Below are 26,518 nucleotides of genomic sequence, written 5' to 3' on the forward strand. Positions count from 1 at the left end.
ACTCGCTTCACTGGGGGCTAATCTGCTCTGCCAACAGCAGATACATGAACGCAGACAGTGCAGAAAGTTAAAGAGAAAAATAGTCAACTGATGGAGTCGTGATGTTCTCGCCCTGGGAGGATGTTGTCAGCTTCAAGATTCTTTGATGTGATGAAACCTTCATCAAATCTTTCTGGAAGTGATGCTCATTTACATTTCCTTCTAAGAACACAACACTCACAGCACAAACAGAACGATATTCCCCACAGCTGGCTTCACTTTCTCAAAACCAAGTGTTTCCAAAAGGATTTGATGACATAGGAGAACATCCAATTTGATTCCATATAGGAGCCTTTAAATATTAAATATGATGTCATAAGAAAATTTGAATTTTCACTTTGGTCCAAAAAATAATCTTAATAGGTTTCCAATTAAGCCTTCGGAAAATCTTTATCATTCCCAATTGATTTCATAAGAGAATCTTTATAAGTTTCATATGATGCCATAAGTGAATCTGTGTCCATTTCTATTTGATTCTAAAATATATATATATTTTAAAGTTCCATATGATTGCATAAAACACTCTTTAAAAGTTTCATATGATGTCATAAGTGAATCTTTATAATTTCCATTTGATTCCATAAGAGAATATTCATTTCATATGAATTAAAAAGAGAATCTTTATATAAATTATTTTATAAATATAAATTCCATTTGATTCCATAAGAGGATCTTCATATGTTCCATTTGAATCTACAAGAGAATCTTTGTAAGTTCCATATGATTCCATAAGTGAATGTTTAAGTTTAATTTGGTGCCATATAAGTTTAATATTATAAGTGTTATAAATTTAATATGATGCCACATTTGAATCATTATAAGTTCCATTTTGTTCTGTAAGAGAATCAAGTTTCATAACATAATCTTTATACTGTAAATTTCTTGACTCCATAAGTGAATCTTTATTAGTGTGATCATGTGATTCATGTGATGCTATTAGTGAATCTGTGCCATTTCTATTTGATTCTAAAATACAATTCCGTATAAATAAGTTCCGTATGATTTCCTTAAAAGACTCTGTAAAAGTTTCATATGATGTCAAAAGCAAATCTTTATCATTTTTATTTGATTCCATAGGAGAATATAAGTTTCATATGAAGTCATTAGCTAATCTTTATAAATTTAATTTGATCATTTGAATCCACAAGAGAATCTTTGTAAGTTTCGTATCATTCCACAAGTGAATCTATAAGTTAAATTTGGCTCCATGTTTAAGTTTAATATTATAAATAATTCTATAACAGAAACTTTCTACTGTAAATTTCATGACTCCATAATCTTTGAGTTCCATTTAATTCCATAAGACACTGCGTATAAACTTCAAATGATGCCTTAAGGTTATTTAATTTCCCTTTGATATATAGGAGAATCATTGTAAATTCCTTATGATGTCATACGTGAATATTTATAAGTTCCATTAGATTCCATAAGATAATAATTTCAAAGCCCATATGATGCTGTAAGAGAATCTTTAAGATTAATGTAATGCCATATAGCGAATCCTTGAGTTCCATATGATGGAGAAAATGAACATGATTCTTGATGAGAAGAGATTTCTTTACTGAAGTGCTGCAAAAATCGATTGAAGAAGCTTGATTTTGAGAGTGTAGGAGGAATCCTGCGGCTTTTGACTGGCTGAGATCTGGGTGCAAGTAAAAGCAGCTTATACCTCACATTATCACATTACTGTCTGAATGAAAGTCAATGGAGGCGATGTACACTGAATAAACTGCCATGACATTCGATTGGACAGAGCTATATTTGGAGTCTACTATGAAACAAATGACTGCTTTATAGGAGAACCGAATGTGACAGATGTGATTCATTTATGGCTTTACAAACCAATGGGTTTGGCTGGTTATCATGAGCAGTTTGGCCCTGCTGATAAATGATATAACCAGAGGTTGCATTAACTGAACATTTTTCTGTCACTTATCAAATTGTAAAAACATTGTCAGATAATTCAAAATGCTTTGTGTTGTTTTGACAGATATAGAATTAAGTTGTCTGGCCTATTGCATTGGGTAAAGAAAAAATTAGAAAATAAAATGTGAAAGTAGACTGTGAGAGGTGTAAGTAAGAATATAAGGAGAGAAACAAAGGTTTTTCATATTTTACTGACAGGTAAGAGTAGAGCATGACGGCAAATTTACAACCCAGTCCATCAGAATGACAGGAAATGATTTTACATCAAGAGTGCCTGTGCATTGTGATTAAATGGATATCATTTTATTTTGTTTTGTGAAGGACTCTTTAAAGGTTGAATGGTTATATTTTCCCTTGCCTGCTGCTTTTGACATCACAGCTCAGGATAGTTAAAGCTAACCAGCTTATGCCCTGCGTTAACCCCTTAAAGCTGTAATTTTGTGGAAGTAGTGACGGTATAGAGCTCATAGTGACTGTATTTGAATTTTCCCTTGAATGATGTTTACTAGCAGTAGTTTGTGTGCTTTGTAGAAGGTCAGTCATCCAACGGCCAGATGCCTAGTGTCCCTCCCCTCCTGTCTATCAGCTATGAGATCTCAGGTAAGATGCTTAACCCTTTAAAAGGAATATTTTGGGTATTTTTCACCTCAACGTAAATACACCAACATAGCTTTGAAAGAGAAATTTTATTTAATTTTTTAGCATTTTAATTTATAATTTAAAATTGTTATTATTAATATATACTATATTTAGCTATATTATATTGTATTCATTTTAATTCTGTAATTTTATAATCTTAATTTTATTTCATTTGATTATGTTATATTTATTTGATATTTGATTGGATAATTTTATTTGTTTTTAATAATTATATTTAATATATTTCATATTTTATTTGTTGTATTAATTGTATTAAAGTATTCAATTTAATTCTATCATGGTTTTATTTTATTTTATTCTCTTTCTCTTTTGAATCTGACATAATGGTCTTTGTTTGATCAAATCTCTTTGCCTACAGCATGTTTACATTCTTTGTTTGCTTAGTCTGTTTACTCTCTGTATTTTTGTAAGCGTTTGTGTCCGTGGAGAGCTCATTACAAGGGTTCATACTGATGCAACACTCACACATCAGACAACTGACAGAGATTGATTGACATTGACAGTTAATCTGACAGCTCCTTACTTTACACTCGTCCTCAAAAGAAATAAAGAAGCATTTTGTTAGTTTTTGTTTTATTAGGGCCTTTTAAACTAGACCCTTCTGCTTTTTAATTCATGAAGTCTATAACATGAAGCAAATCGATAAGTATTCAATAAGTAAAGTATACTGTATAAAACGGAACTGTATGCATTTTCAAATAAATACTGTTCTTTAAAACTTTTACAACTTTCTATTCATCAAGAAATATTAAGCAGCAGGCTTTTAACTTTGATAATAAGAATTGTCTGATGAGCAAGACATTATGAATTAAAACCTAATAAATAATTACAATTCTGTTGAACAAATCAGCCTGGCACTCACAAGAATAAATTATTTTAAAATATTTTCTAATAGAAAACTGTTATTTAAAATTGTAAAATGATTTCAAAATATTACAGTTTTTACTGTATTTTTTATTTTAAAAGCATTCAGCTTTAGTGAGGATAACATACACAATAAAGTTTTGACAGGTAGAGTAAATTAATAAATAGCAGGGCCACGTTAGGTTTCTCATCTGTTTCCAAGCAGCTAGCGAGCACCAGCTCATTCTCATGTTTGAAGCTAAGTCTGTCCGCCTGGGTTTGTCAAGGCAGGCACACACCGCAAACTTTTATTAGACAGAAAGTTTGCGCAGAAGGTCTAGACCATCTGGCACGTAAACAAGGACAACCTGTGCTGTGTTATGTTAACTTAGATGATGGTGCATTACACTGAAATCTGTCTCTCCATTAATTTGGGGAACATGCGGCGCTAGAAGAGCTGAACGAGGTGAACTGTCATTCCCCATGCCCATTTCCAGAGTTCAATCTTTTTTTTTTTTTTGGCACAGTTAGTCTTCTCATACTTTTCAGTTGACAATCTGTGCATGTGGAGAGCATTTTGTTTTGGAAATCTCAAGAGAGCAGAACTCACCACATATCAACATGGAGAGCTCCACGAGAAGAGTTTACCTCGCTTTGATGCAAACGCAGCAGTCATGTCACCTGTCACCCATCAAACCGACAGCCAAACCCTGTGTTAAAACATTAATGCACTGCTTTTTGTTTGTGTTTTTGAATTTAGTATTTTATAGTTCCAGGGGAAAAAAGATCTCAGTTTCACACATGCTGGGCCCAGACGGGACCCATAGACTTTTCCATAGTCATTTTCTACACTCATCTGAGGACTATTCCTCTGACAGGACTTATAGGAGGACAGGAGTAATTCGTAGATGTCACAATTGGTATTTTATTGTATTGTATTGTATTCCAGGTGAATAGTGTACTAATTCACCTAATAGATATCACCATACTTCCCCATTTAATGACATTTAAGCATCGCAAACATTTTTTGTAACTCTATATATTATAAAATACTGTCAATAACCAAAAAATAATAATAATTTTGCCCATTTTTTGGGGGATTAAGTGTTACTGAAGGTGGAGATTTCTAGCTCTGTGTATATCTATAATCTTTAAACTTTAATTTTTAAAGTTTGATTTCTTAAAATGTTTGTTTATATATATATATATATATATATATATATATATATATATATATATATATATATAAACAATTTTAAGAAATCAAACTTTAAAGACAAGTACTGTAAATAAAATTGCCATATAAATTGCAAAAAAAATAAGCACAAAAAAAAGAAAGAAAAAAAAGTATTTTGTGTATGTCAATTCATTTTGGATGTTTTCTACTGAAAAAAAAAATGTTTGTGTTTTTGAATTTAGTATTTTATAGTTCCAGGGGAAAAAAGATCTCAGTTTCACGCATGCTGGGCCCAGACGGGACCCATAGACTTTTCCATAGTCATTTTCTACACTCATCTGAGGACTATTCCTCTGACAGGACTTATAGGAGGACAGGAGTAATTCGTAGATGTCACAATTGGTATTTTATTGTATTGTATTGTATTCCAGGTGAATAGTGTACTAATTCACCTAATAGATATCACCATACTTCCCCATTTAATGACGTTTAAGCATCGCAAACATTTTTTGTAACTCTATATATTATAAAATACTGTCAATAACCAAAAAATAATAATAATTTTGCCCATTTTTTGGGGGATTAAGTGTTACTGAAAGTGGAGATTTCTAGCTCTGTGTATATCTATAATCTTTAAACTTTAATTTTTAAAGTTTGATTTCTTAAAATGTTTGTTTATATATATATATATATATATATATATATATATATATATATATATATAAACAATTTTAAGAAATCAAACTTTAAAGACAAGTACTGTAAATAAAATTGCCATATAAATTGCAAAAAAAATAAGCACAAAAAAAAAAGAAAGAAAGAAAAGTATTTTGTGTATGTCAATTCATTTTGGATGTTTTCTACTGAAAAAAAAAATGTCTTAAAAACTAAAGTTCCAAAATTGACCAGTACACAAACACAATAATTTTGCCTTAATTTTATACGCCTTTTTTTTTTGCCTATTATTTTAATGTATTAATTTTTTCGTCATTTTATTTCATTATATGTTGTATTTTAGATTCTTTATAACTGGGAACTTATTAGTCCAAATATTTTATAAACTAACATATCGGGTTGGGGATGTGCATTCAAATTATGCTGAAATCTCAGGAGATTCTGTTTTTTCCTTTGCTGTGATGCAAAAGGGCATCAGGATTCTTCAGAGCTTGTTTAATGTTGCCATTTGTTGTTTCCTGCAGTTACATAAAGCTAATTGTCCATCATGTGTGGTGCTCATATGGGAGTCTTGCTGCAGTCTTTTAATGCGTGTGTTTGCATTGTAGCATCACGACCCATAGACATTCGGCTCTGCAAGGGAACGACTCCCAGTACCACGCAGCTGTGTCACATCCCGTGCCCTGTGGAGTGTGAAGTGTCCCCGTGGGGTGCCTGGGGGCCCTGCACCTTTGAGAATTGCGATGAACGGGTGGTGAAGAAAGGTAAAAATAATATAAACCAATAATATATTCACTGAGAAGGACGTGTCAAATACTGAGACACAATATTTTACTGCGACACAGAGCTGTTTTACAGCCAGAATAGAATATTTTCTTTTGATTTAACCACTATCCTAAATAATTTCTCCAAGATGCTGCATAACGTGTATATATCAACTGAAATCGTATTTTAACTTAATATTTCTCTACTGTACATTGATTATATTATTTATTATATATTATAACCTTTAAGATATTTGTACAAATGACCAAATGCAATATTTTGTGTGCGGAACATAGGTACATTTTCGTGTTTCCAAACAAACATATTAAGTGGCGGAAGTCTCTGCGTTCAGCGTAAATCCCGCCCTGCAGCTGATTCTAAGGCCGGTGACACACTGGATGCATGGCTTTCTGCTGCGTGTCAGTTGCGTGACGGCTGCTTCACGTTTTCTGTGTCTTTACACACCAGAATCGTGCCTGACGCGGCGCTGGCACGCTGCTGCTACTGTAGGTGACATAGAGGGAGACCGCCGACAGACCAGGATCTTGTCTTCACGACAACAATATCTATAATTCATGTTGAGCATAAATATAAAGCCTACTGATAAAGGACACCGTCAACAGTATTGACGGCAAAATAGACTATATTTGACAGGTGCAATATGCCAGTGTGTCACCGGCCTAAGGTTTTCAAAAGGCATCACGCGAGTGTGAACATCACTACAACTAGGAAAAAAATGATTGTAATTCAAACGCAGCTACCGTCGGCATTTAAACAGACCTTTGCTCTTAATTCCGATTGGTCCAACGCAATAACGAAATCTGAGCAGGTCTAAAAACTGAAACTGTTGATGCTGCATTTTACACTTTGGAAAAGTTATATATATTTTTTAAATATGAGCAGGCCTACAAGCTGGGATTGGTAATGCTGCACTGTAATCATAGTTATTTATTTATATTTTTCATTATATTTTATTATATGATATTGGTTTGAGACTGAGAGTATTTTATTTAGTGGAGAACTTTGCAGCAGTATTTTATTTCTTAATCTTTTTTAATTTTATATATATTTTATTAAAAACTATTTAAAAAAAGTGTAAACAAATTAAAAAAAAAAAGTTTATAGTAATAAACAACCTGCAGTTTAATGTTTGCATTTCTTTCCCTTACTGTACCGAAAATGAACCGAACCGTGACTTTAAAACCGAGGTACGTACCGAACCGTGATTTTTGCGTACCGTTATACCCCTAATATATATATATATATATATATATATATATATATATATATATATATATATATATATATATATATATATATACACACACACACACACACACACACACACACACTTCTTTTTGTGTGTTAGGCCTATACTGTTTTGAACACTACTGAATATTTATTGCTTTACAATTGCCTTATTGTAATGAAATAAATATTACAAACTTTTTTTATGAAAAACTATTTATTTTATTGTTTAACAGTTGCTTAATTGTAGTAAAAAAGTAGCCTACTAATGTGCAGAAAAGTTCCTAAAAATAGGTTTTGATCTTCTTTAAACGTACAGTTTGGGATTTTTGGCCACCAGGGGTCACTCAATCAAAATAATAACATAAGACGTACTTTGATGACGTCGGGAAAGAGCGTAGGCTCATGGGAGTTGTTGTTCATTGGAACACGCGCTCTGTCGCTCCCCACATTCCTCACTCATTTTACCTGAGGCCGGCGACACACTGGATGCGTGGCGTGTCAGTTTTTAATTCGGCTCCCATGTTAATAGGTTAGAGCTTGCAGACTGCCTGCGTGAGACGCGCATCTCAGGCGCGGCTCGAGCTGCACGGAAAACGCGTGCATGCTAGAAATAGAACCGACGCCTATTTTTCACGTGACACGCAAGCTTGTTGGAAGCGTTTCCAGGCAAAAATTAAATAGGAAAATATGTTTATATGTAATTTTGTACACAAATACATATTAATTCATGACATTTTGATGTTTGAAAGTCTATAGGTTGACATAAATTCAGATATAAATGTAATTTAAAAAATAAATAAATAATTATCGATTTTCAAATATTGCACCTGTCAAACATAGTCTATTTTGCTGTCAATACTGTTGACGGTGTCCTTTATCAGTAGGCTTTATATTTATGTTTAACATGAAGTATAGATATTGTTGTCATGAAGACAAGAGCCTGGTCTGTCAGCGGTCTCCCTCTATGTCACCTACAGCAGCAGCAGCGCGCCGCACCGCGTCAGGCACGGTTCTGGTGTGTAAAGACCATAGACTGAAAACGTGAGGCAGCCGCCACGCTTCTGGCACGCAGCAGAGACGCCACGCAGCCAGTGTGTCACCGGCCTTAGTATTTTGACAATCACGTATTTTCGAACGGAGAGATATATGAATTATCAGACCCCTATCAAATCAATATTCCATCTAGCTAGTAGTAATATATGTTAAAAAAAACACGGTTGCCTTTCGTTAATAATTATAATTAGGCTACGTTTATACTATGATATCGAACAAGTGAACTGCATTTGAAGCTACTTTATCCAGCTAGATATAGAACACATGTAGATTTACATTATACTTTACATGAGAGCTATTCCGTCTGCGTTTTACACAAGACATCATCGTTTCACAAAATATACTGATAGATATAGTTACCTGAATGGATGCATACCTGTTTATAAGAATGCAAGCATCTCTCTGTAGTTTCAGCTTGTCACGAAGCTCTCTCTATCTTGGAAATGCAACTCCAATATTTACCCGTGTCTCATTTCTTCTCTTGTCCCAAAACCTTCTCAGGTCATTTATTTCACCCGTACGTTTGCGCTTCACAGAACGTGCAGGCAAAGCATAATCATGATCCATAACTAAGTTATTGATTGAGGTATAAATACGAATATAAACAATATAAATATAAAATATAATAGTCTCGAGCAAGGCTAGCTACTACTTTTTCTTCTTCGTCTCGTCTTTGCTTCTGTTCACCTTTGTATTTGGCGGTTCCGCAGGAAGTTAGATAAACTAGAGGGGTCAAAGTTTGAATGACGCCATAGACGGGCAACAAAAAGGAAATAAAGAAACGTGCCGTGTCCTCTAATTAAACTATAATTTTCTCCGGATTTGAAAGTTCGTGGAAACTGTCGGGATAATGTAAGTACACAACTAAAAAATATATATAACATAGATATAGTGATATCTGCTATTTTTAAAGCAGAAAAATTACATATTGCGCCTTTAATATGAAAAACAATTTAATTTATTGCTTTATAATTGCTTATTGTAATGAAAAGAAGTCATAAAAGGTCTTAAAAATAGTTTTTTTATTTTTTATTTATTTACTTTTAATGAAAACCATTTCTTTGCTTTCCTTTTGGACTGAAATGTGAATTGGACATGTTCTTGAGAGTTGTGTAAGATCCAATCAAAAATAAATAAATAAATAAATAAATAAATTAATTCAATGAAAGGTCACACATCCACCAAAAATCACCTGGGGACAAGTTGGTTAAAAGTAATTACAACCCGAATTCCGGAAAAGTTGGGACGTTTTTTAAATTTTAATAAAATGAAAACTAAAAGACTTTCAAATCACATGAGCCAATATTTTATTCACAATAGAACATAGATAACATAGCAAATGTTTAAACTGAGAAAGTTTACAATTTTATGCACAAAATGAGCTCATTTCAATTTTGATTTCTGCTACAGGTCTCAAAATAGTTGGGACGCGGCATGTTTACCATGGTGTAGCATCTCCTTTTCTTTTCAAAACAGTTTGAAGACGTCTGGGCATTGAGGCTATGAGTTGCTGGAGTTTTGCTGTTGGAATTTGGTCCCATTCTTGCCTTTTATAGATTTCCAGCTGCTGAAGAGTTCGTGGTCGTCTTTGACGTATTTTTCGTTTAATGATGCGCCAAATGTTCTCTATAGGGGAAAGATCTGGACTGCAGGCAGGCCAGGTTAGCACCCGGACTCTTCTACGACGAAGCCATGCTGTTGTTATAGCTGCAGTATGTGGTTTTGCATTGTCCTGCTGAAATAAACAAGGCCTTCCCTGAAGTAGACGTTGTTTGGAGGGAAGCATATGTTGCTCTAAAACCTTTATATACCTTTCAGCATTCACAGAGCCTTCCAAAACATGCAAGCTGCCCATACCGTATGCACTTATGCACCCCCATACCATCAGAGATGCTGGCTTTTGAACTGAACGCTGATAACATGCTGGAAGGTCTCCCTCCTCTTTAGCCCGGAGGACACGGCGTCCGTGATTTCCAACAAGAATGTCAAATTTGGACTTGTCTGACCATAAAACACTATTCCACTTTGAAATAGTCCATTTTAAATGAGCCTTGGCCCACAGGACACGACGACGCTTCTGGACCATGTTCACATATGGCTTCCTTTTTGCATGATAGAGCTTTAGTTGGCATCTGCTGATGGCACGGCGGATTGTGTTTACCGACAGTGGTTTCTGAAAGTATTCCTGGGCCCATTTAGTAATGTCATTGACACAATCATGCCGATGAGTGATGCAGTGTCGTCTGAGAGCCCGAAGACCACGGGCATCCAATAAAGGTCTCCGGCCTGGTCCCTAACGCACAGAGATTTCTCCAGTTTCTCTGAATCTTTTGATGATGTTATGCACTGTAGATGATGAGATTTGCAAAGCCTTTGCAATTTGACGTTGAGGAACATTGTTTTTAAAGTTTTCCACAATTTTTTTACGCAGTCTTTCACAGATTGGAGAGCCTCTGCCCATCTTTACTTCTGAGAGACTCTGCTTCTCTAAGACAAAGCTTTTATAGCTAATCATGTTACAGACCTGATATCAATTAACTAGATGTTCTCCCAGCTGAATCTTTTCAAAACTGCTTGCTTTTTTAGCCATTTGTTGCCCCCGTGCCAACTTTTTTGAGACCTGTAGCAGGCATTAAATTTTAAATGAGCTAATTAAGTGGATAAAAGTGTAAAATTTCTCAGTTTAAACATTTGCTACGTTATCTATGTTCTATTGTGAATAAAATATTGGCTCATGTGATTTGAAATTCCTTTAGTTTTCATTTTATTAAAATTTAAAAAACGTCCCAACTTTTCCGGAATTCGGGTTGTAGGTAAAATGTCATTAAAAATGACAAAAGTGATGTCACTGATATTTGGTTCTAATCCAGTGGCATTTTTAACTGGGACTTACAGAGGGTGTTATAGAGACAACTAATAGCCCTTTTGTGTCATGTTTATTTGCAGGTTTCAAGTTCAGACGACGTACAATCACTAATTACCCCACGGGTGGCGAGGGAAACTGTCCTCATCTGGTGGAGGCCATCCCGTGTGATGATCCCAGCTGTTTTAGCTGGCAGCTGGTCAAACTAGAGGAGTGTATCCCTGAAGAAGACATGGACTGTGGAGAGGGAACACAGACTCCACAGGTCCGCTGCATCAACAGCCAAGGTATTAAACACTGCTCAGTCAGGTTTACACTGGAAATACTATTATTTTTATAGTTTTAACAGTAAAAAAAAAAAACTGTAAAATTCTACAGTAAAAACCAGTTGGCTACCTTACTGTAAAAACTGTTATAGATCTAATGGGACCATGAATGGCATTTCAAGATAAAAAATAAATAAAATAAAAATTGTACATTTAACAGTAGTTTACATTTTACAGATAATATTGAAAAAAAAAGATAATTGTAAATTAAATTTTTATCATGTAATAAATGTAAACATTTTAAAATTCTATGTTTTTTCATTTGAATAATTGTTTCTTCTTAGTTTTTAAGTTATGTGCATTAGTACGTTAGCACAATCAACTTTATTTATTTTATTTTATTTTATTTTATTTTAATCAAATTTTTATTTAATTTAAACAAATGTTTACTTCATTTAATCCTATTTATTTATTATAATCCTATTTGTTTTTGTTTTGTTTTTTACTGTAAATTTCAGTCTGTAAAACGTAAAATGTTGCTGCTGTATTTTTCATGCCATTGATATTTTTTAAAGTAAATTTGACTGCCTCTTTTTTATTTTTATTTATTGTTTTTTTTTTTTACTGTGCACTAAAGCACTATTCGGATGAGATTACTTTCCTAAACAACGTTTGAGTTACTTTGTATTGATGCATCATGAATCATGTTTAAACTGGATTACAATCATGTTTGTCTGTGAAACCTCTTCAGGGGAAACTAGTCCAATCCATATAGGGCTTAAGAAAACTGCAACTGGAGCATGTGGTCTTTTTCCAAAAATGCTAAAATAATCTCTTGCGTAAAGCTTGCCAGATGATTATAGCGCAAATGCAGGGCAGTAGATTCTCACTTGTGTTCTGACAGCTTCTGTGGCGGATGTCTTTAAAAAGCAGGATTGATTTTGAATCCGGTAATTAGCCTCTGGGAATTCAAACACTATCCTGGCGGAGGGCAGCCATATCTTGTCTCTCAGCTGGTGTGTCCAGAACGTTTTCCCTCTCAGCTGGAGCTCTTCACAGGGTTAATGCTGCAGAGAGCAGAGGAGTGTAAACATGCTGCTAATGGTGATCGTGTCCTCCTACAGCTCAGCTACTCAATAAAGACAATCTCAGCCGTGCCTGGAGAGACACTTGTATATTTGACCAGCTAAAGATTGCACTTGCTCGTAAATCGGCCTCTTCAGCAGCAGCATGTTGATGAGATGCCTTTCTTCAGCGCTATTTAGGAAAATGCACTGCCAATAAAAAAGAAAATTGCCAATATTTGTTAAATATTTTTAAAAAGAAATCTCTGATGAGCACCAAGTCTGAATTTATTTGATTTATTTAAAAAACATCAACAGTGATATTGTGAAATATTATTGCAGTTTAAAGTAACTTTTACTAAACGAGCGTATTGTAATATTTAATGTATTAATCAAAAGTGATTAATAAAGTGATCAAAGAGTTTTCAACATTACTTCAGAAATCCTTCAGAAATAAATGTAATATGCTGATTTGAACTGGCTGCATAATATCTTTGTGGAAACTACAATAAATGTTTTTTCATTATTTGATGAATATAAAGTTAAAATGAACAGCATTTATTTGAAATATAATTCTTTTTTAACATGATAAATGCCTCTGGTTTCACTTTGTATCTATTGAACGTGTCCTTGCTGAATGAAATAATTATTTTTTTCAAAGAAATAAAATCTTACTGACCTCAAACTTTTAAACTGCAGTCTACTGTATATTGGCAAACTGACACTTCAAATCAACGTGATGTAATTAATGAAAAAAAAATTAGAGAGAAGTTAGAGTTAGAGAAAATTAGAGTTTTGAGAGAAAGATCTAGTACCTTTTTTGATATTGTATTATCTTATGTCATGAAATTCATAATGTGCTGTCAGATTTGATTGGTTTAGTTGTTTTTAATGGATCACTTGAATCAAATCAGTTTGAATCACATGTAGGAGTCTGAATTGGTCGATGAAACGATGAATCGATTCAGAGCTCACTGAATCGAATGGAATGACTTAACGGTAGGTAATGTCCAACTCAAAAAAGATAAATGTTTTCTATTGTTATATAATTTCTGAATGAAATTTTAAAATGCTTCTTTGTAAGGTTAGTAAAACATACATCATAATTTTATAAAAATCAATCAAATCATCAGTATGCAATTTCTGCACCACAGAATAGACTCCACATAAAATAATAACTGTTTTCAAACAGGTTTCTCACTGTTTGCCACTGGCTGAGTAAACAGATGAGCAAGAGTTGCTGTGTCAGGATGCTAAAGCAAACAGAGCAATGTTTTGACAGACACAGGGTCACAGTGTTCTTACACTTCTGACAACTTGACACCCCTGTTTCTCAAGTCTAAAACACCTTGTTAGTCCTGCTAAATAATCCATGTTGACAGCTTCTTGTATTATTTTTATGCAATTGATCTGAACAAAAAATAATGTTTGATGGTCAGTTTCATATTTAAAAGTGCATAAGATCTCAGTTTTCTCTGGCCATGAAATGTCTGACTAATGTAACCAGTTAATCACAGTGTGATTTTATTTTTAGAAGCAGGTTTATTTGCAATAGCTGATTGCCAAAGCAATAGACATAACTCAATATATTCAGTGTCTTTCAAATAGTCTTTGTTTCTAATCTGGGAAAACTTGGATAATTCGTTCACTCTTAGGCCCTGTCCACACGGACACGGGTATTTTTATAACCGGTACCTTTTTTACGTGGTTCGGCCTTTCGTCCGGGCACCGAAACCGAACATTTTTGAAAACTACGGCCACGGTGAGCATTTTCAGAAACGCCGGTTGCAGTGTTGTCGTGTGGACAGTATAACCGGGGTTTTTGCCTTGCGACGTCAGAGTGTGTGCCGTTATCCGCTGTGTTTGACGTCAGATTGTGCGCTGCTGACTGCTTCTGATTGGCCAAGGTGACTTTACAATTTGGGTTATATCGCCGCCTGCTGGTGTGGCATGCTCTTGACAGCGCTTTGATAGCATGTTTTGGCGTTTTCATGTGGACGGGATTTTTTTTTTAAACGCAGGAGGAAAAACTCTGGTTATAAAAATACCCATGTCCGTGTGGACTAGGCCTTACTCTAAAGCAGGGGTGCCCAATCTCGGTTCTGGAGTTTAGATCCATCCCCAATTACACACACCTGAACCTGCTAATCAAGCTCTTACTAGGCAGACTACAAACCTCCAGGCAGGCGTGTTGAGGCAGGTTGGAGCTAAACTCTGGAGGACATTGGCCCTCCAGGACTTACTTTGGGCACCCCTGCTCTAAATTCATTTTTAGCAACCTGGTAGCTTGCAAACCCTTAGTGTCAAAGCAAGCTGGTAAAAAGAGCTTGTTTTTATGTCAGACTCATCTAAAAATATCGTAATGAATGTTTGAAGCTAATAACAGTGGAAGCTTCCAGAAACTGCAGATGAAACTTTTGCCACATTAAGTCTGAAAAAGATAAACCATCACAGCCTCTCCAAGGAAACATCTGCTGTTTTCAAGAAATCCCTCTGTCACATGATCACTGTTATTCACAGTCTGCTGTGTGGCTGTGTGATATGACGTCTATGAAATAATAATAACGTGCAATAATGTTCTCTAGCATCTGCCGTGTGAGCAATCGAATGCCCCCCGTCTTGCCATGACCTGCCTCTCTGTAGCCGTACGCTTTGGCAGATTGATTTCATCACGCACTGATTAAAATTGATCTGCTAGTTGTTTTTTACTGCCAGACTTGGCATCTGCTTTGCTCCAACTGTCTCAGCAAGTGACGTGTACAATATTGCTTCACAAATGGCCACGGTTCTGACACAGATCGAAGTAAATACTGTATCTCTGTCTGCTACAAGGAAAACTTGGAATGTCCATGCTTTTGATGGAAATATTTATTGGGTGTTTGTGGCTCGGTGCTCAAGCAGAGAGTGTGTGTGTTTTTTTTCTCTACAGCGTGTCGCTGATACTCATCAGATTTGGCTCAAAGTAAAAGATGTGATGAAAACCCTTGAGAGAGGCTGTGCGTGGTGATTTACGCTGCCAAACACGGACACGCTGACAACAATTGCACATGTTTTGTTTTTGCCTGTCCTTCAGAACCATCTGTTTGATTGCTTTCTACTGTTTTTAGGATGGCACCATTTCAGATTAGGACAACAGAGTGGTCTGAAATGCATTAAAAGCTTGTCTGGCTGAATCATATTTTGCATATATATATATATATATATATATATATATATATATATATATATATTGTTAGGTCTATTTACATAATTTGCATTGTGACGTTTATTTTCATGTTCACTTATAAATAAAAAAAATTATATTTAATATTTTTAATAATCAAAAATCAAAGGCAATTCAACAGATACTACCTTAGTGCATGAACAAATAAGAATTATGTGTTTTTTGCATTAAAGCGATTTTGGTTACACTTTATTTTAAGGTGTCCTTGTTACAGTGTAATTATCATATAAGTGCTGAGTAATATTAATAATCTACTGTACTTACTGTAGGGTTAGGATGAAAGTTTGGTTTAGGGTTAGTTGCATGTAATTATGCATAATCTATTGTTATTACAATACATGTAAACATGTAACAAGGAAAATATAGTTGATAATAATATATAGGAAACACTTAAACTAAAGGTTTTTATTTTATTTTATTGCATTATAGTATAATTGCAAGAATTATGAGAAAATGTACCTAATTGTGATGCAATTAATGCATGCAAAAAATCTAAAAAGTCTTAAAAAATAGGCTTGATTGTTTTGCCTTCTTGCTTCTTTTGATATTTTAGATGAATTATGACCCAGACTTGTGCTTGACAGGTTGCATCAGCCTGTATGTAACCTACATATGAAATCAAATGAAACTACAACAGATGTTAGTATTACGTAAAATATGAATTTGTAAGTGGGTCAGAGTTAGGTCAAGACCCCCTTTGACTCTGTATTTATTTTTTAAATACTGTTTTACAAGCATACATTTTAATCAGCTTATACTTTAAATGCATCAACATATAGGTTTTGCCTAGTGTACAATAAAAATAATCATGCAAATGGCGATTAATAAACTAGAAACCCACAAACCCCCGTTGTAAACCCACAAATGTTTTGTGCTTCAGGTACCGAGGTGGAGAAGGAGATGTGTGTGGATGAGGACTACCCTTCTTCTGTGCCCTGTGTGGTTCCCTGCCCTAAAGACTGCGCTCTCAGCCTCTGGACCGAATGGTCCACCTGCTCCCAGACCTGCTCCAGTAAAACCGCAGAAGGCAAACAGATGAGAACCCGAGCCATACTGGCTTACAATGCAGGAGAAGGTACAGAAGATTCAATCAAAATCTAAACAATGGTTTAAAAAGACACATTTTAGGTAAAAATAAAATAAAATAGTAATATATATGGTAGAACTTTAGAATAGGGAACACTATTAACTAGTTACTTATTATCTTGCAAATTAGCATTTTGGCTGTTGATTTGTCCTTATAAAGCACACATTAATGCATGACCATATTCTAGATCCCTTAACCCTAACCAACACCTAAACATAACTTATAAGCAGTGTTCCCTAATCTTATTTGTTACCATATTTATTAGTCGTGAGTAAAGCTCTAGTATCATTTATTTCCACATGCCATATTTTGTATCTAACACAATGACCTTCATGCATTTCTAATTACATTTTGAGGCCTCTCTAACAAGCTGACATGCAAAACCCTGCATTTTTCTGTGGTCTGCAGTGCATAAGATTAGCCTAAATAAGCTGACAAGAAACCATCAAGGAAAGTTTGAAGGGTGGAATGTTTCAACCTAAAACTGTCTGAGATTCTGATGGATGACTCCTGAGCTGTGACATCACCGACAGTCAGTGTTCTGAGACTCTTAAATCCACTTTATCTGTTCCAGCGAGGCTCAAGTGTCAGTTTACATGAGTGGGGCTACAGAGCGTTCCAGTCAAAGTGAAACACAATTCACAAACAACTTCACTTCTTTAATCAGATGTCATTTAAATTCATCAAATGTGATTATTATCCATCAGGAATTAAAAGCCTTGTTTAAAGTAGGTCTTACCTGCTGCGGTAAAAAAAAAGAAATAGGGTCTGAAAAAAATTCTGTCATCATTAAAAGTATGGAAAAATTATGTTTTTTTTTAAGTTTATGTTTAACCATATAAAGTATGGCATAAAATAATTGTCAGAAGAAATCTTCTTTAGTTAGTGGTTTTTGTTAGCTTGTTAGTTAGTTTATGGAACCTATATATATATATATATATATATATATATATATATATATATATATATATATATATATATATATATAAGGTTTGGTTTTATGTTTTTGAGTATTATATTTGATATTTTATGGCCCATAGAGTATGATATATTGAATTCATATTCAAGGAAGAGAAAATAAAACAGCTCAGTTTTATTCAGAGGCCCAAACTAAGCAACAATATGCAAATTGTTGCTGTTGCTGATATTTATTTGCCCAAAGGTAAGATGAAATTCTGATAGCTTGCCGTGTAAATCAATAAGATTTATAACAGTATAGCAGACTACTGACACATAATGCATATAAATATTAACTTTCACTCTATGTCTCCCAATAATATGTTTTAGTAAGATGATATTTAAATGCTTAGTTTTATGATCAAAGCTTTGTATTTTTTATTGTGAGTGCCAAAACATATAATGCAGTCCAATACAGTGATGATTGAGAGATGACAAACAAATATTCCTCAAAACCTTGATGCATTATATTTGATACTCACATTTTAACACAGTTTTTCTATAAAATGATATATGGATAATCAAGTAAGCCTACAGTTCAGTAAGTTTTCATCTTGAAATCTTAATTACAGAATAAAAGTTATTCTTACGTTTAATTTGTAACGATGAGGGTTTTTTCAATGACATTTCTACAATTATTCTAAAAGGATACTTTGCTTGTTAAAGGATGAACTATCAATCTGACAACATTGTGTGCAACAGGTTTTTCACTAAAGTTTTGATCATGTTTATTATTTAGAGGTTTTAAAAATTTGTGTATTAAATATGATAAAGTTAAAATGGCTGCACATGTTGCCCTCATTTGTGAATTGTGTATCATATACTCCTCAGTCTATATTAAATTATTGCTGTGCTTTCTCCACAGTGACGTCAATGGTAGTGGCATGGATTACAGTTATGGAGGGTAACACATCAAAACATCTCATGTTTTTATGGCCTGTGGAGTAGTTTTCCTGTAGAAGTCCTCTTAGATTTGTTTGGATGGTTTGAAGTAGCCGCTAAGTCTGGTCTTTTCTCACTGTTGATTATTTTATCATTTCTCAAATATCAAACCAGTCAAGTAGATCCTGAAATATTAACTCTCTTGCCACTGCTTCTCTAAAGTTAAATGTGAAGGCGCTCATAACTTTTGCTTTTTCTCAAGGTCTTACAAGGGTTCCAAAGTTTCCTGACCTCTATGGTATAATTGCTTTATTTTCATCTTTTGTGTGCAGTTTGTAGACTTAGATGTGCAATAAATAGCTTGTGTTTGAGTTTGTATAGGGTTAGAAAGTGCTAGCAGAGGCTTTTTTTCTTAGTCTTGTTTTTACAAGTTTAATGTTGAATCTGCAAAGAATATAAATAAAGAAAGTGAGATCTTTCGCTTTGGATGCATTTGCTTTAAGCACCATTTTCCACTAAAGTAACTGCGTTTTTGAGCGATGAGTTGAGCCTTGCCCTTTGGGAGGATAGATTTATGTGACGATGAGTCTATGCACCATGCTTTCTGTGCAAGACATCAGCTTGACGTCTGACGTAAGATGCCAAATGCAGCGTTCATGCAGCGGGACTTCGTAAATTATGCATGTCCTTGAGAATCCATTTGTGAATAAGTCAGCAGAATGATAAAACTCATACTGTAAACATGAAAAGTATAGTCGACTGGGTCTCTTATGAAACTGATATAGCACATTGCAAAAAGCCAGAAACATACTCGTACGGTAGCGTGTGTTTAAAAACACTTCTTGCTATGCAAACTTACAGTATAAGCATATTGTTGAGAGAGCATTCAGAATGCAGTTCATAGTGCAGTGTATGCATTGCTTTGTCATGTTGTAGCATGAGTCACTATTGCAGACATTACTGTAAGCTGTTTTCTTCTGTGGTCAGTTTTGTCTTTCAGGTCAAAAACTGTTATGGTGGAGCAATATAACTGATCTTAAGTTTGTTAAAGTTGACATGTTTTTATCAAGCTACTAGAATTATAATATATATATAAAATGGTCCAGGCATTTTAAAGCAATGACGTGAGGTGGACAATTTTATTTATTTATTTATTATTTTTAATGTAATTTTTTTGTGTATTTTCACAAGCCATTCTTAATATTGTATTAAATCATTATGTTATTTAAATATAATAATAATAATAATAATAGTTTGATAATCATAAATCATAATCATATATAATAAAAATCTATAATAATAACAACAACAATAATAATAATAAAAATAATAATAATAAAAAAAATCTATATATAAATTATTGTAATTACATTTTAAATATACACTTCTTTTAAAGCTGATTATTTAAGTTCTCAAAAACATTTAAAACTTGAGGTTTATTTAAAAAAAAAAAAATTATTTAATTTTATTTTTTTAATAAATTAACAACGTAGTTATTGTCTACCATACTGTCCACATTTTCTATATTGGTCAGCTTAATGTGATTTTATTGCAGAAAACCTCTAAATAAATAAATAAAGAAATACAACTGCAATTTTTATTAATAAAATATTAAAAGCCATCAAATTTTCTATAGTGAAAATAAATGGTTTTTAGTTATGTACAGTATATTGTTTCTTTATTGTCTGATTGGATATGTATGTTCACTCATAAATATAATTACATATATTTTATTTGTCTCTGTTTTTTAGACCATTATTCAACAAAATCCAAATAGTGATTTATTTCCATTCTGAATTTTCTTTGCTGTTAGCATAAAAGTAGCACAATAATTAATTTACCAGCATTTTCATATATGTTTGGAGCTCAATAAGCTCATCTCTCCCATCAGTGTTCATAATTGTACGATTAGTTTATATCACGAAAATCACGAAATCTGTCAGCAGCATTTTTAGACATCATTACAAAACCACTTAGAGAATTTTAACTCAATCACTGTTTTTATGAATTGAAATTTATTGACGGCTACGTGTTAGAAAGTTCAAAGCTCATCTGTAACTTTTTATCCACTGTTTATTTATTAGTAGTTTCATAGTGTTTTGTCATTTTTTTTAGGGTTTTTATATCTGTATAGTTCTTATTCATTTTTATATCAGTTTTATGGTTCATCAGATTTATTTCATATTAGTTTTACTTTATAATAATAACCCTGGAGACCACATCAAAGACATGATCAAATCTTTTTTCAGGACATGTGATAAATGTTTTAACAGGTTTAAAGAAGTATGATTTTTCAAAGTCTCAAAGGTGCCTTGAGCTGAAGAATCATCCATATATGATTTTGCATCACATATCAGGGCACAACATTATAAGAAAGTGCCTGGGTTGCCTAGGGCTTAAAGTTAAAGAAAGTGTGAAAAGCCCTATTATTACCCTTCAACTCAATGACCAATATAAACACAATAATCACCTGTTTAATGGATCTGACAGTCAGCTCCAATGACTATACTGTGTGCATTATAACGTATATATTCGCTCACTTCCTCTCATAAAGCTCCTCTGAGAATGAGAGCGCTTTGATTCACAGGCCCACTGGGCTGCTCTGTCATCTGCAAACCTGTAAATGTCAGCAATTATTTAGACACACCGCGCCGCTCTCCGCCGGCTGCATCGACTATCTGCCCCTCGTGAGGAATTAGGAGGCGGCAATTATGTGGAGTGTTTCATCTTAATCAATTTACAACAAGTTTAAGCAACTGGAGATGACGGCGTAATGTTGAGATTTGAGAAAATGAACACTTGACTCATCTCGCTCCAGAGAATGCAAGCAAGAAAGAAAAAAACAAGGAAGAAAAGACATTTTCACATTCATTTATTACACTAAAATGTCCTATACTAAATCATTTTTAATGTCAATGTATTTTTACGTTGACAGTTGTTCGTTTTAATTTTTTATTCATCAAAGAATCCTGAAAAATGTGTCACAGGTTCTAACAAAATATTAAGCAGCACAACAGTTTTAATAAATCAGCATATTAGCATGATTTCTGAGATCATGTGACACTGAAGACTGCAGTAATGGTGCTGAAAATTCAGCTTTGATCATACAAATAAATTATATTTTAAACTACTATATATTAAAAAAGAACACTTTTATTTGAAACTTTAATAATATTTCTCAATTGCAATTTTTTTTTATTTTATTTAATTTTTTTATCAAATAAATGCAATCTTGATGAGAATAAGAGACTTCTGAGAAAACATATAAAATATTACCGAAGCATGAATTTCTGGTTGTTATTTATTATTTTTCTTCTACTGAGTTGATGTGCATCTTGAACACTTCCGGTGTGGAGATCCTTGAGCTGTGGTGGTGTGACATGAAGTGTAGTGTAGACACGTGTCAGACCTAATGCACGTCTTCTCACTCTTGCAGGAGGTTCCAGCTGTCCGAACACCAGCGCTCTACAGGAGGTGCGGAACTGTAATGAGCATCCTTGCATCGTGTATCACTGGCAGACGGGCCCCTGGGGACAGTGCTTGGAGGACACCACCACATCCACCCTCAATACCTCCTCCAGCGCAGACAAGTCCACCTGCACCATGGGCGTGCAAACGCGCAAGGTCATCTGCGTAAAAGTCAACATCGGACAGGTGCCGCCAAAAAAGTAAGTCTGCGTGCACGTTTTATAGGCCATTTTTATTTGTAATCCCTACTTTGTAGAATTCTGTACAGTATGTTAATTTCTTCTTATGATTCAATGATCATTTTGCATGTGGAATGAGTAACAATCTGGCTGGCTGTGGATTTGCTGTTGGCTCTAATATAATTTGCATTGCATAATCCTCCAACAACTTCCTTTTTACAGAGGTGTTGTTAATTGATGTTCTAAGTTTCAGAACACTGGATAGCTGTTAATATGTAAACATGGGCAAGTTGTATGTTATTGTACTTATGGTTGAGAAGTTCCTTAATATGGCAGTGCATCTTTTTTTAGAATGTCAAAACTACATAAGAAATAAAATGTTAAATGACATTAAAAATTAAGTCTACATAGTTTTACATCTACATTAATTTTTTTTTTAAATGTGGCATTATTTTCATGACAAATTCCCATATGTGTCATGTATGAATGTATAATTTTTTTTACGTTTTTTGTTATTTATATGTACTGTATGTTATATAGTTATACATATAGTTGTAGCATTTTCTTTTTTTAATATATTTATTTAAAATAAAATGAATTATTAAATTATCAAATTATTAAAGGCAGTGCAAAACAGCAGTATTCAGTACCATAAAACTGTACTGCATCATTTTATTTTTCTGCATTACAGTAATGAGAATGTTTTTTTAGCATAATGACAATGTGATGCTTAATTCTCACCCAAAAATATATAGGTGCTCAGTTGGTCCTAAGATAATCTTTATTCATCTTTTTACACAATATAATTTCTGCTTTGTACTTTTGGAAATATTCTGGACATATTGAAGACAGAATTCATGACATGAATGTAATCTTAATGTTTTGCCATTTTGTGTTGCAATATCACCATCTATCACATATGGCGTGAATCATACCTCAACTCAAGTGTCTCGGTTAGCGGTGATGGAGAATTGTTCAGAAGAAGATGGATTGCTTCTGTTTGAGTGGCAGATTGTAATTGCTCTACAGATGTCTGCGTGCTCACAAACCCTATCATTCCACTGCAGGCAAACGAGCTGCTGAAAGCCCAATAAACACAGAGTCACAAACAGGCTAATTAGCACTGTCATTTTCAGACTGCCTAATTTCCTATTGATGATAATAGCGGTAATTAAGAGGGTTTGATTCTTTAATGCAATTTAATCACCACTAGATGAGGGGCCTCTTGAGGCTTAGCACAAACAAACCCCCTAAAAATACATCATTGATCCACTTAGACGTTGTCCTCCTGACAGTCCTTTGTAAAAACAACAGCAGTATTGTTTATTTTCTGTTTGTTTTTTGGCACAGACAAATAGAGGCTTAGCTATTATATTGCATTTTCCCCTCGCTTTTTACCACTTCAAGGAGCAGAAAGTTGTGTTTTAGTCTAGACGGCATAGGTTGCAAAAGTGCAATTTGTCAAATTTTAGGACTGCAAAAAAGAAATAATTTTCAAACACTCTAGTCATTTTTCAATGTTCAGAATGGTATAGAAAAAGTATTTTTTACTGAGTTTTACTTCTGTTATGTATGGAAGATCTTTTCCGCGACAGAGTAAAAAAATTTAATAATGAAATTGTGACTGTTTATCTAATAGTTCAGACTTTATTCTTGTAATATTATCAAAAGTGCAAGATCTAAACTCATATAAACATTCTGAATTCTGTTTACATTTTGCAATTCCCTTTTTTTTTATTCTGGGTTTACAATTTGTACAATTGTTTGTACAATTTTTTTTTTTTCTGCCACAGAGTGAAAAATAAAAAATTGCTACTTTTTATTTCACAATTCAGACTTGTGAAACTGCAAGTTTATATCTTACAATTCAGAAGTTTTTTAGAATTACAAGTTTATACTTTAACATTCTGCCTCGATATCTTGCAATTCCATGTTTATATCTAAAAACTGAGAATTTGAGTTTATATCTCACAATTCAGTTTTTTTGTTTTCACCGTAAAGTAAATTTGACTTTACTCACAATTCTTACTTTTTTCTCACAATTTCCTCAGAATTTGGGAAGTATAAATTTAGAATTACGAGATTTAAACTCAGAATTATGACTTTTTACTTAGAATTCTGTTTAAAATTCACAATTCCATTTTTAAAAAACACATTTTGAGGGGGGTGTCCTAAATCTGTGTTTGCATTGCAACTCCATTGTTTTTTTTTGTTTTTGTTTTTTTTTTGGGAGGGGGGGGGGGGTCATAATTATAGGTTTATATTTTTTTTTATTGCAAAGTTTAGTGGTCGGCCAACAGTGTTGGTCATCTTACTTGAAAAAAGTAATTAGTTACAGTTACAAATAAAATGTAATTGAGTTAGTAACTCAATTGTAACACATTGTAAATGTAATTAGTTACTCAGCAAAGTAACTGTGACGTTATTTTTTATGTTCTGTAACGCTATTACGTCCTATAACATCTTTAATATATACAGTAAGATTTTTATATTAACTGATTGAAGAATAAAAACACTACGTATTTTAGGAAATGTTGTATGTATTTGAACTCAATAGATTGCAGCCTGATGATATGCATAGAAATAAAAACATAAATAAATATTGAAAATAAAATTCAAGTACATAATTAAGACAAACTAATTTAAACTTGGGTAAAAAGAAACAAAGGGAAACGTGGCCATTAGTGCAAATCTCTGTAACTGTATATTAGGCCTAAAGTTACTGCACAATAAACAGAACGCTATCCAACTCTTATTGTGCGTTCACACCAGACACAAATAGAGCGTCTGGCGCGAGTGATTTCAATGTTAAGTCAATGCAAAGACGCCAATAGACAACTTCCGAAAATCGGCGAAACACATTTTTAAATAAACCGCATATTTGAGTAAAAAAACAACTACATTCTCGCATGAAATACTTTTAAAACTGCATTTCATGACACGATAACATTAATATATAGAAAATTATCTGAATAAAAATGGTGGTTGAAAAAGCTGCGTGAACTCAACTGGCAGAAGCCCCCCCATGACGTGAATTCACGTCTGTTGTGAAGTTAATTTCACACGCAAATGAAGCGTATGAACTCAAAATGTTCAAGCGTCCAACTACGCACGAATAGCGTGATTTATTCGCGCAAGTCACGTCTGGTTTGAACACCGCATTAAATGTTCAGTACAGTAACATGTTAGCATGTGTTGATGTGAGGTGGTTCATAAGATTTGAGTTGCTTGAGGTAGACGTTGATAAAGTCTTTTTTCCTGGGCATACCGTGCATGTTACAGAAATATTCTTGCCTTTAATTTCCAGTACTTCCAGTTCGAGTACACGATTATCGCTGATGCTCTTATGTTTAGTGGTTGTCAGAGCATGCAGTGAGACAGCGTGAACAGGGCACCGCCCACCCAGCCAGTCATCATCGGATTTGCAACGGTGTCAGGCAGCTGATGTGTAGCCACTAACCAAAGCATGACACCTCGCGCTTTATTCTACCAAATTGTAGTAACGCGACACTTTACATTCTCAGTAAAGATAACGGCGTTACATTGATGGGAAAAGTAATTAATTAGATTACTCCGTTACTGAAAATTAAACTCCGTTAGTAACGCCGTTATACTTAAACGCCGTCACTCCCAACACTGTCGACCAATATATCGGCCTTGCCGATATTTGCCATTTATTATAATTTTTGGGCCGATATTAGCCATTTTTCATATATCGGCATCGCCCAATAAGATTTCTTGCTTGGCTGATGTGTTCGAGGGGGGACTTTGATTTTGATGGCGCTGAGAATGGTAGCACCTGAGCACACAGTGCTCACATCTTACTCTTGTTTACTGTTGTTGTTAACATTTCTGTTTAATACAGTTAGAAGTCTGTCTAATAATCAGACAGAATGGTTAAGCAAAGGAATTTATGTATACAAAAAGTATTATAATGATTGCTTTTTTATTATAAGTAATAGAAACGTTCTCGTTTGCAGTCAGCATTAAGCAAATAGGCATTTATATCATTTAAACAAATCTTTGAATGACTAATGAACATTTAATTTAACAAACCTTACAACCTTAGTTGAATCCAGCTGTGAGATCTTGTTAAGTGTGCATTTTTATCCAGCATGATCACGTGTTCTCTGTGTGAAG

The 26,518-nt window shown here is 33.9% G+C and overlaps 1 protein-coding gene across 1 annotated transcript in view; it reads left to right on the forward strand.

The window, feature by feature from the left end:
- The window catches only part of LOC132158880 (thrombospondin type-1 domain-containing protein 7A-like), a 132,724-nt gene that overhangs the window by 57,840 nt on the left and 48,366 nt on the right, over positions 1-26,518 (forward strand). Inside the window, exons 5-9 of the mRNA XM_059568492.1 lie at positions 2,497-2,565; positions 5,929-6,084; positions 11,336-11,539; positions 16,686-16,880; positions 22,168-22,399. Of these exons, the coding sequence (XP_059424475.1) occupies positions 2,497-2,565; positions 5,929-6,084; positions 11,336-11,539; positions 16,686-16,880; positions 22,168-22,399 (856 nt within the window). The remainder of the gene's footprint in view (positions 1-2,496; positions 2,566-5,928; positions 6,085-11,335; positions 11,540-16,685; positions 16,881-22,167; positions 22,400-26,518) is intronic.

This window comes from Carassius carassius, chromosome 15 (genome assembly GCF_963082965.1).
Source record: "Carassius carassius chromosome 15, fCarCar2.1, whole genome shotgun sequence".
Taxonomy (NCBI): Eukaryota; Metazoa; Chordata; class Actinopteri; order Cypriniformes; family Cyprinidae; genus Carassius; species Carassius carassius.